This window comes from Phalacrocorax aristotelis, chromosome 5, assembly GCF_949628215.1.
Source record: "Phalacrocorax aristotelis chromosome 5, bGulAri2.1, whole genome shotgun sequence".
Lineage (NCBI taxonomy): Eukaryota > Metazoa > Chordata > Aves > Suliformes > Phalacrocoracidae > Phalacrocorax > Phalacrocorax aristotelis.
In genome coordinates, this window is record NC_134280.1 from 41,736,764 (window position 1) to 41,749,167 (window position 12,404).

Genomic DNA, 12,404 nt, shown 5'->3' on the forward strand with positions numbered 1-12,404 from the left:
GCTCTTCAAGTACTTTACACCTTTGAATATTTTAAAAAGACATCTGAAAGGTACCAATGTTTTGTTTGGTTTTTGTTTTGTTTTTTAACTATATACCCATACAATTGCTGCACACAAAGCTGTTCAAAATACCTGTCTAGGCATAATGTATTGCACTAAACTTTAACTAGCTCTACCCAAATTAGACCAATAAGAGTTCATTAAAAGATAGCCAAACCAGAACAACCATACTCTACGGAAGGAAAATTAAAAATCAAGTACACAAGGTCAGTGTAAACATGTTCTTTAATATCACTGAAAATAAATTCAGAAATCTAAGTCTTAGGTGGGTTTCAAATAAATAATCATTTTGAGTAAGTGTTTACATATAAAGGGAGCTCTCAAAGCAACAGTGCACAGTTTATAATTCCTCCCTGCTAACACATCCCCAACATGAGAATGTACAGTAGGTAGTGCACACTGGAAAAACAATCACAACATCTGGCACATCTGCCATCTGCAATGAAACCACTGAATACAATGTTGAAAAGAGGGGAGAGAAGCAAATGAAGGTATACACTACCCTTTTAAGCACCACTATTTTCCCATAGCCTTTTTACCAGCATTACACAAATAAGAAGCCTGGGAACACAAGTCATCTCAACTCAAAGGTTAACACAGCAGTGCTCTGATACAGAAAATATATTCCTCAAGCTGACAAGGTATCATCCCCCCAGCTGGTCTCTACGCAGGGACACCTACTCTAATTTTTAAATTCCTCTCCAATAACTGCAGAGGTAATGTAGAAAGCTTAAATACAGGTAAGAGCTGTTGTTTCTTGTAGATCCTGGCCCAGTATACTGAAAAGCACTAAGACTTGACAGGCCTCAACAAGATGCATGGTTACCCAGGAAAGTATCTGGTGTCCTACGTCACTCAAAACATTCCAAAAGTAAAAATTCTTCCTCAAAGTAAAGATGTGCCTTTCTTAAATGACTCCAATTATTCTGCTGTAAATACATGCCCGATGTGAAGTTTCTCACATCAAAACAAGAAGATTTAACAATCCAGGAAGACCAACAAGAAAAAAAAAGGTCAATTATAAATACGCCACAAATACACTTGCAGAAGTTACTGTAAATTGTTTTCATGTTTAAGTTACTGTTTCAAAATATTTTCTAATCTGCAGATATGGGTAGGGCAGTCTTCCACTTCGTACTTTAGTCCAACATGCAATTGATCCATGATAAGCACTGCAGTACTCAGCGCAGAAGCACATAACCTACCAGCATAAATTCCTTACAGTTGCTTCATTACTCAATTTTTCTTCTCAATTTCCAATATACCTGAAAAATGTTCTGCCTCTCAGCTATAAGTCAATAAAAAAACCAAAACACTTACCATGTAATACTGCTGTGTACCTACTGAATAATATCACAGGAGTTAAAGGATTGTTTCAATTGCTAGCTTGGCTTTGGCAAAACACGAATTGTGATAACATACACTATATACTTCACACATTTGAGTAGGGGATGCTGCAACATTTAACAGATATGAAATAAAATAAAACTTAGATTTCTAGAACTGTCAGTACACAGGATTTGCAAGTTGTTCTGAATACAGGAGCAGGGTAATCAATTTTCTAGGAAAGCCACATAGTCAGTCAATCTGGCCAACTGTTGTTCGTTTGGAATTGGTGGAACCGGAGCAGGTTCTACAAAGATAAGACAAATGCATCATTAATGAAACTAAGAAAGCAAATCCATCCACAATACCATCCATCACAACAGTATGGAAAAAATTAAATGCAGACTGTTGAAAGAGTCTTAAGGGGCGTATCTTGGCAGAAAAGTAATGTCAGCTAAAGCTGCATAGGTAGGAGATGCAGTTATCTGCAACATTAAGTAGTCCAAGAGTTACTAACAGCAAAAATATCTGTAACAAGTTCCAGTTGTCAGCAGCCTCCATATTTTTTTTACATATACAGGAGTCTGAATAATGAAGACTGACAGTACTTCTATTTGACAAAACAGCTCCTGGAGCTCTGCCATTGCTCCTTTCCTTACAAGTTGCCATTCTGAAGATGCCAAATAAATCTGAGTTATGTGACTAACAAAACACAACAAAGTACTGCATGGGTTGCAGGAGAATACTGTGCACATGCAGTTCCTTATATAAATGCTGGCTAACCTGAGATTACAGTTTAAGAATAGGTTGGAAGACAAGTGACTAAAGCCAGGGAAATGTTAGGAATTAAAAATCAGAAATAAAAAGTAGCAGGAAAATTTGCATTTACTCTTCCTGACGAGTTAGTAGACTAACATTCATGATATAATTAAAGTAGACATATTGCTAAGGGCTGCAAGCACATGATAGAAGGCTGACAATCAAAAGAATGTTTTCAAAAAGCAAGACCCCAGCTCTTGACATTGGCTTGGAATTAAACCTGGAAATTTAAGACACCTTTGGCAACTGTTAGACACAGCATGCCACCAATTCAGATCTACTGTCACTGTCTTGTGAACAACAGAGACAGTGTTTTGAGAATCAGCATGACACATTACACCTCGATCTATAGCTGACCTCTGAGGAAAAGCAGAAGATTGCTTTCTTCTACAGTCCAACATCACTACTCAGAGTTACTTTGTGAAGAAACTGCCTGTAAGTCAGTTTTCACCAAAATCCTTTGTTTTACAGGGGCTGTCTACCCCTGCTTTGGAATCTGCTCGCTACTTCAGCTACAGAAGTGGGAATCTTGGGCACTTCTTAAGATGTGAGGGAAAGATGACAGAGGGAGAAATGTGTTTACATAGCACCTGATTGGGGTGGGGTTTTTTGAGAAGGGAATGACAACATTCACTTCTCTAGGACCCAATCCCCTTTTTGTGGTGCTAGTGAAATTGTATTTATATTAAGCATGCAAGTATAGATATATTCAAGTAGATTATAAATGAACAGAAAGTACCTGATGAAGGAATAAATCTGTTAAAGGAAGCTTCCAGCACACCTAAAGAAAAACACAACAGAAGTTAGCCCAGCAGACCAATTTTAAACAGTTCTATACATCAAGCCAAAAGTGGATAAAAAGATAATTAGAATTAAGCCTGTTCATTTACCATGTCACACTTCATAGCTGAAAGGCAGAATACCCAAGGCCCAGCTGGTTAGACAGGCAGCCTCAAAACAGATTACATCCTCCTGCCTCTTTTGCCTCAAAAATGGTTCTCGCACTCACTTTCGGAAAAGAACCACATGTAACTATCTCTCAGCACTTGTAAGCACTGAATATTTTGCAAACAGTTCATTAAAATGTGATCACATACAAAAGCTCATGACTCTGGTTGGTTATGTGCCCCTAGGGATAAATTTCAACACCTTGCCTGGCACCCATTTATTATAATGGTCTGGGCTCTAACACCTGAAAATTCTGCCCACACAGTATATTTTCTTAGCCCAACAGATGTTGCCCTTTTAGATATGCTGTAATTTGGCTCCTTTTTCCAGAGCCAGACTGTGCAGTTTAAGAGCAGTCATCTCCTCTCTGCCTTCATAGTTTAACATTTTTTTTTGCCTCAGCCAGCAACAGATACTGCTTTAGCAAAAAAAAACCCAAAACACAACCAACAGGTATTTTTGCAGGCTGAGCTTTGCAGGAACAGATAATCTTATCAACATCATGACAGCAAAGAAAAGATCCAGTAGAATAAGTTTCAAAAAGCAAAGGAAATTATACCAAAAACTTGAGCTCCTCAGAACACAAAGATCCACTAGATCCCTGCCCAGAAGAGTTTTACTTCTGAAGAAAACTCAGGTTCAAAATGGTATATTTTTACTCATCTTTACTAGATTAAGACATGTCATTTGAGGTCATCTAACTTATGTTCCACTGAGTCAGAGCCAGCAGCAGAGGAGGAGGAGGAGAAACCATAGCATATCCTGTCTGCTTTTGTTTAAAAAAAGTTTATTTATGGATGTAGTTTAACCCAAACTTCTTGTAACTCCGAACCAAACCTAATACTTTGTAATTCCTAGATTCTATAAACATTCCAGGTTTTACAGCAGCACAAGCCTCCATGAAAATATCTAAAAGATATTTTAGATATCTTTAATTTCTAATTAAAAACTAACACCTCATTACTAGAAAATGCTAAACTCAATGTCTAATGAAATAACAGCTCCACCTACCTGGCTTTTTAGGCATTACCATACGAGTTGAAAAGTCAGCTTGCCAGCCCTGTTCTAATACACCTGAAAAGGCATTTTTACATTTGTAAGAACAAATATCTTATATAATTGCTAGAAATGCAAAATAAAGATGCACATTAAGACCAGTAGGAAAGTATCTCAGTACAATACCCATACACCACAACTCTAAAGGCATATTTCTTGTAAGCATTTAGACATTTAGTTCAATAAACAAGCTCATGAAAGTAAAAATAGCATTCAAAACTATGTTCACCCACTACCTTCAGTTTTCCCTCATTGCTGAGTTGCTTTAACACTTCCACATAAAGAAGGGATGGATAACCAATGGTAACTAGTCGCAAATAGTAATTAAAAAAAAAAAACAAAAAACAAACACTTATTCAGAACCAAGACATTTTTCTCTACTCACTGCCCCATCACTTCTCTTTATAACAGTCTCACAATTTGTACATGTTTCTAATGACCATCACTTACAGCTCTCTGATCTCCATCTCTAGAAAAAACTATTCAGTGAATAAATGCAAAGTACCTTTCACAGCTTCTTCTACAGGAAGCCCAACAAAGGCTGCAAAATCATCTGCAACTATTGAGGTATATGCCTGAGAAACCAGTCCAAAGGCTCGTCTCCTAGTGGCATCTAAGAAGACAAACACTGTAAGCAGACAGTAGACTAACTAGGAAATCAGAAAATTTTTCCAATCCTAATACATTTGAAAAACCACTACTACCCTTAAAGCTAGCACTTTAGAAGTGTCCCCTCCCTTCCCGCAATTCACTGAAGGACCATAGTCAGCAGCCAGAGACAACAAACTGCTCTATGTCAGAACAAAAGCCCTCAGAGACCACATTTAACTTCCAAATGCAGTTTGCAGCATCTTGGGTACTACCACCACTATGTAAACCAGTTTAGGAACCTCTGCTTCTGATGGCATTCTTCATTTGCAATAAGCTTGTGTGTCAAATAGTCCAGAATCAGAAAAAAATAAAACAAAAAGAGCAATTAGTCAAACTATTCACACCTTTTTAAACACATCTGCTTTGATACCAAGGCACCTGAAAATCAGTTGTTTCTAAAGCTACAGAGAATTTGATATTGCAGAACACTTTGGAAGGCTTTTTAGCAGTCTGTACTGCCCCCTAGTAGCAAGACTTTGCAAGTTGCTGTTGCAGTCTATAACTAAAACACTTGTCTAAAGCCACATTTAAAAGAAAAACTTTTTCTTAAGTGTCACAAGGTTCTGAAATGCCAAGCCAAGTTGCCTAGATTACTGGTTAGAAGTCTGAAAAAACTGAATAACTAATGGTCTATTTTGCTATTACAGAACAAAACATATGGTGTATGTATATTCTTTCATGTTGGAATTTCAACCACACACACAATCCTAATTAATAAAAACATTTCAGTTCACTTCTACAAGTTTTCATAATGAGCTTTATTTCACCTGGTAACTAAATTCCATTAAGTAAAACCCACAAAAACTTGGCAATCTTCCCAACCACTTCTGATTTTTCATAATACTAATTAGTCATTCATCCATTTGTGTTTGAGCACACAGAAATAATTTAAAGCAACATAATTCCATGCTACCTACAGAAGTTCAATTTGTACCTCTAAGTGCTTCCATGATTGGTTGAATAGTCTCGGACCACTGATGAGCACTGATTGTTGTATAGATTCCTGGAAAGTCTCTCTGCCAGATTCTTTGACCTACTGACCACACTGCACCAAGTTCAGCATTTGCCTGTTGCGACAAAAAAAACCACTAGTTAATCCAGAATTGCGTAGTCTCTACAGTGACCATTCTGTATTAACCCATTTCCACTCCCCTTTCTTTCCCACTGCAAGCATACATCACAATAACCTGGAATGATGAAGGGGCAAGCATTGGGAAATCTTGTTCTAGCAGGTACCACTGCTGCAAGCTCCCCAATCCATCCTCTGCCAGAACTTTATCGCCCACATAAGCAAAGTCTGCTCACATGTTAGATATACCAATCCAGGCTGACATACCAGCTAATACAGTCACAGAGGATAGTTTGCACTCAGACTGCTGACCAGAGTTGCAAAAGGACAGGCACAGTTTATTTTCTGCTTAGACATTCTTGCTTCTTCAGCAGAGGCTTTACACAGTGCAGCAGCTGTTTGCACAGTGAAGGCAATGTTCAAACTGCAGGTCTTGAAGTGTTGACAATACGTGACACTTCACATGGTGCCATACTCACTACAACTGCTCTCCCACTACTGGTTTTATGGGTGACTTCTACTGTGTTGCACACTGTCATTTGGTCACCTAGACTCTGGAATACCCTGTCAGAACAGCAGTCAAAGTCCTAACTGGGTTATGAAGTAGTATTTTCTAATAATAAGGTAAGGAGGACCGAACTGTTTCTGAATTTAAGATTCATACTGATCATTAGTTGACTCAAATAGTAGAAGATTCATTACACATAAGAAAATACTATGCTATGAGGAGTAACCTTCCCAAAATAATTCATGCAATTAATTCCCCCACCAAGAACAACACTTACATGAAATGCAAATTACACCAAAAAAAGCCAGTTTATTCACAGAATATTGCTGTGAACAAATACAGTAGGTTTCAGAGAAAGTCCAAGTAAAATTTGGTCCAGATGACTGTTGACTCAAGTAATGTAACTACCTTTTTCTTGAAAGAGAAATAAAAATATTTCAGAACCACCTAATAGGTCCCATCTGGACCATGAGGTTTCTTAATACAAGACTACAGAACACTTGTTTCCTTGTAGAACATGATCGCAAACTAAAAACGTAACAGCAGTAAAGTCTGGAAGCATTTCTGGTATTACCTTCAGCTGAATCTTCAAAACACATCTTTGATCCAAATGCAGTGCAAAACAAGTGCCTTCAGAAACGTCATCAGTTTGAAGATGCAACTTCTCTGAAGTCACTTTTCACTGCACAAGGTATTCTGCGTCCTCAGGTGGAATGTAGCCCCGTCCCAGCATCAGGTCCATTGCTTTCCTCCAGCTGACTACCCTTTATAATAAGGCTTTCCCACTAAAATGTCTACAAATTTACTGAGCACCAGATTATTTGTTATGGAAAAGAGGTAACAGATGAGCAACTCTGAAACCTTAAAGACCAACATGCCATTTGCTGGGCAAGCAGTTCACTGTACAGCACACACTGTACAGCCCAAGGCTACTCACCAAACAGAATCCTTGGGGGGAAAAAGTCATTATTTACAAGCTTATATGAAACTGTTTTAGGATCAAACAGCATTTTATGAAGTACTTACAGATTTGATAGCAGGAGGGATTCTTTTCCAAAGATATCGCGCATTATTCCTTAAAAAAAATTAAGTCAAAAGTAATTCTCAGTACCCAAATGTTTGCTACAAACAAAAGGTTTGTTGAGATACTATAATTAACACAATCTCAGTGTTTTAAAATATTCCTTTTTTGTCTACTGAAGTAGAAAAATAAAGTTATTCTCAAGTAGACAACAGGACTGCCATAATACAACAAATAGTTAATTAACTGCCCCATTTAACACCAGTTTAGATAAGATTTTTCATTTATCTACCCTAGGCAGCATTTCACAAAAGTCAGTTTTGCAGTTTTATTTTTGGAATAGCTGCATATTTGATGAACACAAGTACCAACAGTAACTTTTCATAGCGTCAGCAGTCATTTAGACCAGCGGTCCCCAAACTTCAATTGTGCACTTCTAGCAGAAAACCATTTTTCAGCATGCACCCCCAGTATATACATATGTATTTATAGATTACATACATGTACTACTGTATTATTATGTACATTATAAAGCATACAAATATAGGCATTAAAGGATGACAAACACCATTTAAAGAAATTTTTATTTATTACTAGCACAAAAATACTTTTTTCATGTGCTCACACCCCACCTTGCACACCAAAGATTTAGACTGTTTTGTGCATGTTCTTCCCACCCCAGCTTTGTCACTTATATTCTGGAGACTGGGACATATTGCAATATTTAGTTGTTGATCTTTAGAGCACAGAATTCAAACTGAAATGGTTACAAATTCTCAGAAAGATTTAAAACGCAAAATAAAGAAAAAGGCTCACTGCTTTTCATGAAAACGCAATTCTAAAACTTCAAATTCATTTTCAACCAAGGTTACCTGCTTTAAACCTAATACTCAGGATCAGCATTCAGGGAATTTGCCCTGAAAGAATATACATCTACAATGCATGAAAACACTCAAATCTTCAAAGCCCCACACCAACACTTACTCTGGCTTGATAATCAAGCATGGCAGTGTCATTTATTCTGCCTGAACAAATAATCAGCAATTTCTCAATAAAACCCTAAATATTGCAAATCAAGTTCACACAAGGACACAGTAATAATCCACTAGACAGAATTCAAAGGATTACTGCTTCATGCAGATTTAGCTCATTCAAGCCAACAGTATCCCTCATTTTTAACACAGACAGTTCAGAGTTATCCTGCTATAATTAGACACAAGGAGAATGCAAGCTTACTCAAAACAAATGCAGCCTTGAAAAGCTACAAATCAAAATGCTGAAGTGGTCAACACTTTCAAAATGAGCCAATGTCACTATTTAAGGAACTTTCTTCCTAAAGCCAATCTGTATCCCTACAGTTCAAAACGGGAGGCAAGAGCAAACAAAGGAGAATAATTTTCCTGACAGAGCAGGGCATGAAAGAGGCAATTCCATGAATTAAAAAAAACGAAACAAAAAAACAAAACAGCACTGCTTACATGGACCTTGTTAGCCACACAACCAATTACTAATATTCCAGCAAATAGAGCTCAAGCTGATAGCAACAAATTCAGTATGTGAAGTTAAAGATTAATACAAGTCACTTACATGTCATTATGCAACAGGTATAAAGCTAGAAGTTGGCCATAAACAAGGGGTGTTGCAATTCCTCCAGGGGCCTAAAAAAAAAAGTACAAATAATTTGGTTACATATTTTAAGAATAAGATATCTTACAAAATACACCAGGTAGCCAAGTTGAATAAAATCTGAACATTCCAAGACAGTCAACAGTTTTCACACCACATAATAGGTCTGGACAAATTGTCAGAGTTGCAATGCTACAGTAATACAGTTGTATCTTACAATGAAGAGTTAGCCTGCACATGCCACAAGTTTTACTTAGAAAACTTCTAGCTTGTAACCTTACTTCATTCATGCAGCAAAACATCTTTCAAATGTTCTAGCTTATACTCATACTCATGAAAGCGGTAACCATCTTGCTTTACAGTTCCGCACAAACCGCCAGTTTTAGGTGCTCATGATTTCACCAATCTTGAGCTGAACTTCAGTTCAGGGCACTCTACCAAAGTAAAGGTTCTTCCCTGACTTGAACTGCCCTTCTTAAAATTACAAATTAAGCTTTGACAGTTGCCACACTTCAGCAGACCTCACAAGTTATATGTTCTTTTTTTTTTCTGCTTGTATAACAAAGTTATAAAATTTTGAAAGTCTATAACCATTTAAGAGCTGAAAAGATTTCCAATAAGGTTTTAGCAGTTTATCAAAGGGTAGTGCAGGAAGGAACTCAGAGGAAGCTAATTATGCAGCTATTTGATTTAATTACACACGTGATTTATAGGCTCATCTAAGCCAAAAGCAGGTGATTAGCTGTGTTGTCGAGCAGATATCATCATCCCCAGCCATTCTTGCACTGTTTCCAGGACTCATCACCCATTTACAAATACAAGTTTCTACAACTGTTCCTTGGATTATGGCCAGTAAAACAAAGCCAGATCAACTAATACCACCTGTTTGAACTATACAAGTTCATCTTTGGTGTTTCTCTGTACTAAAAAGAAAATTCATTAGTATCTCCTCCAGGAGACAAGTGGAAGAGAAGGGAAAGCTAACTACCACCAAAACAACTAGATTCACAACCTATAGTCTTGCTGAAGGAAGCTCTGTGGCAGCATCTAGTCTGCAAGAAAATCAGCCTACATATCAACTCATGATCTGAAACACGAAGGCTGTCAGCAGGTATTAGTGTGCCCAAAGAATCTTGATGTGGATACAGACACACACAGCAAATCAGGTACCAGCTTTATCAAAGTATGTAGGAACAGTTTGCCAGGGGTGCATCTGTTGCCTAGATTTTCGTAAAATAGAACTAGGAATTCTCCCAGTAAATACTCTAGGAGACTCTGCTGACAGACACAGCAGAAGCCTTGAGCAGAGCACAGTCTGAATTCAGTGGCTTTTAACAGCACCCAGGGACCCACCAAGGTCCAACACCACACGCTCTGCAGCAGAGAAGTGAGGAAGGTGCATCGAACTTCCTCAGATGGCTGCAGAAGTAAAATCCAAAGCCTCCTGGGCTCCATCCTTCTGTTAATCTGAACAGGAATAAAAAGGTAGCCCCATTTACAGAAAGATATTCCCTAATGGGAAGCCATTCAGTGACCGTTGACACAGGCAGAGGTCTCATAACCCTAGCTACATCCTACTCACACTTCCCTAGCACACACCTCAGCAATAAGTGCTGCACATAGCTACTCCTCTAAAGGATGGGAATACACCTTCAAAGCAAGAACTAGCCAGCTCCCAGCAGGAAGAGCTAACCCCACTCAACTCTCCCTTGTTGCACAAGGGCCCTGTTCTGCTTCTCTGTGCTCACATGCCCAACGCTTGTGGCAGCAGGTAGCTCATGTTTTTAGTGCAACAACCCTCCTCCAGTTCTGTAACACTCTTCTACAGAACTCAGAGCACGCCAAGAAGTTGCAGCAGCATGCTGAGAACACGAGAGGCACCTGGGCTCAGCACAGAAATAGTGCACAGAAACATCAACGAGTTTGACGATGCACACCTGTAAGTAAGAGCCCCTTCCGTGTAAGGATTATTTTTTCCACTGCAAAGCTGTGAAGTTTGTCAACACCAAAGTTCTGCTGTGGCAAGTGACCACACACTGGAACAATTCTCTCCCTTCAATTACTCGGGTAGCAAGAGGTAAAAATCAAAATCACTGAAGAGTACATTAAAAAGGAACATTTAAATTTTTCCATTATTTCAAATTGCTACAGTGGGGTACGTGAGCTTCACATTTAGCAAAGCACTGGAAATTCTGCAAGATGAGAAAGGGTCTACGGATGTCATGCCAGAGGAGCTTTCAGCATTAACACAGCACCACTTAGATGCACCACGGGCTGGAGCCTGGCACACTAACAGAACACACAGTCAGACTTGAAAACTCACCAAGCAATAGAACTTGAGAAGGCCCAGAGGAAGCTTGCAGCGTCACCTCCCACAACAAGTGCACCGCCGATTTAGCGGTACTTCAGTGCCCCACTCCCCTTCCCAATTCCTTTTTTCTCAGCCATCTGAGACACAAGGAGACATACGGACTTCTCTCTCACACACATCCCCTCCAAAAAGACCCTAACACTTATAACAAAACGCATTTATTCCCTTGTCGGCAGCTTCACACGTTTCTGAAGAGCGTTTTGGCGGGCTCTTTGCACAAGCGCTGAGCCCTCCCCAGCCCCACAAACACCTGCAGAGGCCGTCGTAGGACTCGACCCCTCAGAACCGCCGTTCCAGGCACCGGCCCCCGGCCCTGAGCCCGCGGCGGTAAAGGGGGGGACCTCGGCCAGGCCCCGGGCCCACCCCGCCACCACGACCCCGCCCCGCCCTACCTCAAGCTCCTGGGTCTCGCACTGCTCCAGGAGCTTCCTGAAGCTGAAGGCGGTCTCCGCCATCACCGCCACGGGCATCTTCCCCTCACGGCGCCGCCGCCGCCAGCCACAACCGCCTCCTCTCAGGAGGCGGCCGAGCCCTGACGACACTTCCGTCCCAGACAGAGCGTACTTCCGCCCGCCACCTAACGCGCGCAAGCTACTCTAGCTCCCTTTTTTTGTGCCCTGGAGGACCGCGGGGCGGGGATCCAGGGCACCCTGATCGGGGGCGTGGTCAGGGTCCGGGGGCGTGGCCAATGTGGACGGGGCGGGGCGTGATCTGGGTAGCGTATGTGTCAGACTCGCAGTTTTTAAGGAACAGGTAAATTACACCCTTTCACCCCCACCACTGTTTCTCTGTGTTCTATGTGTAATAAATGTATTTCTGTTTAATTTTTTTATTTTTGTATCTCACATACAATGTGATGTTTAAGATACATATGCTATATCCTTTATTACACATTATGTATACAATATAATATAGCATCCATAAGTGTATATATATCCTATAAAACCGT

General features: G+C 39.8%; 1 protein-coding gene across 3 annotated transcripts; it reads right to left on the reverse strand.

Moving 5' to 3' along the window:
- Positions 1–267: 267 nt before the first annotated feature.
- COPS8 (COP9 signalosome subunit 8) lies at positions 268–12,082 on the reverse strand. 3 transcript variants are annotated; one of them, XM_075094129.1, is made up of 8 exons: positions 11,848–12,082; positions 9,046–9,116; positions 7,464–7,512; positions 5,795–5,927; positions 4,715–4,822; positions 4,165–4,227; positions 2,945–2,986; positions 268–1,693 (listed from the first exon to the last, which is right to left on the reverse strand). In XM_075094129.1, the coding sequence occupies exons 1-8, from the start codon at positions 11,923–11,925 to the stop codon at positions 1,614–1,616; spliced, it is 624 nt and encodes a 207-aa protein (XP_074950230.1). In that variant the 5' UTR covers positions 11,926–12,082; the 3' UTR covers positions 268–1,613. The 3 variants fall into 3 exon arrangements, with proteins under 3 accessions (XP_074950230.1, XP_074950229.1, XP_074950231.1); XM_075094128.1 differs by having other exon boundaries at positions 4,715–4,837; XM_075094130.1 differs by lacking the exon at positions 4,715–4,822.
- Between the last annotated feature and the right edge of the window lie 322 nt (positions 12,083–12,404).

What these genes read in the sequence shown, in the direction of transcription:
- COPS8 (XM_075094128.1), bottom strand. Translation starts at nt 11,925, where the DNA reads ATGCCCGTGGCGGTGATGGCGGAGACCGCCTTCAGCTTCAGGAAGCTC. An exon ending in AATCATGGAAGCACTTAGAG is followed by an intron (nt 4,838 to 5,794) that starts GTACAAATTGAA and finishes GTCTGCTTACAG; the next exon opens with TGTTTGTCTTCTTAGATGCC. An exon ending in GGTAATGCCTAAAAAGCCAG is followed by an intron (nt 2,987 to 4,164) that starts GTAGGTGGAGCT and finishes GTTTTTCTTTAG; the next exon opens with GTGTGCTGGAAGCTTCCTTT.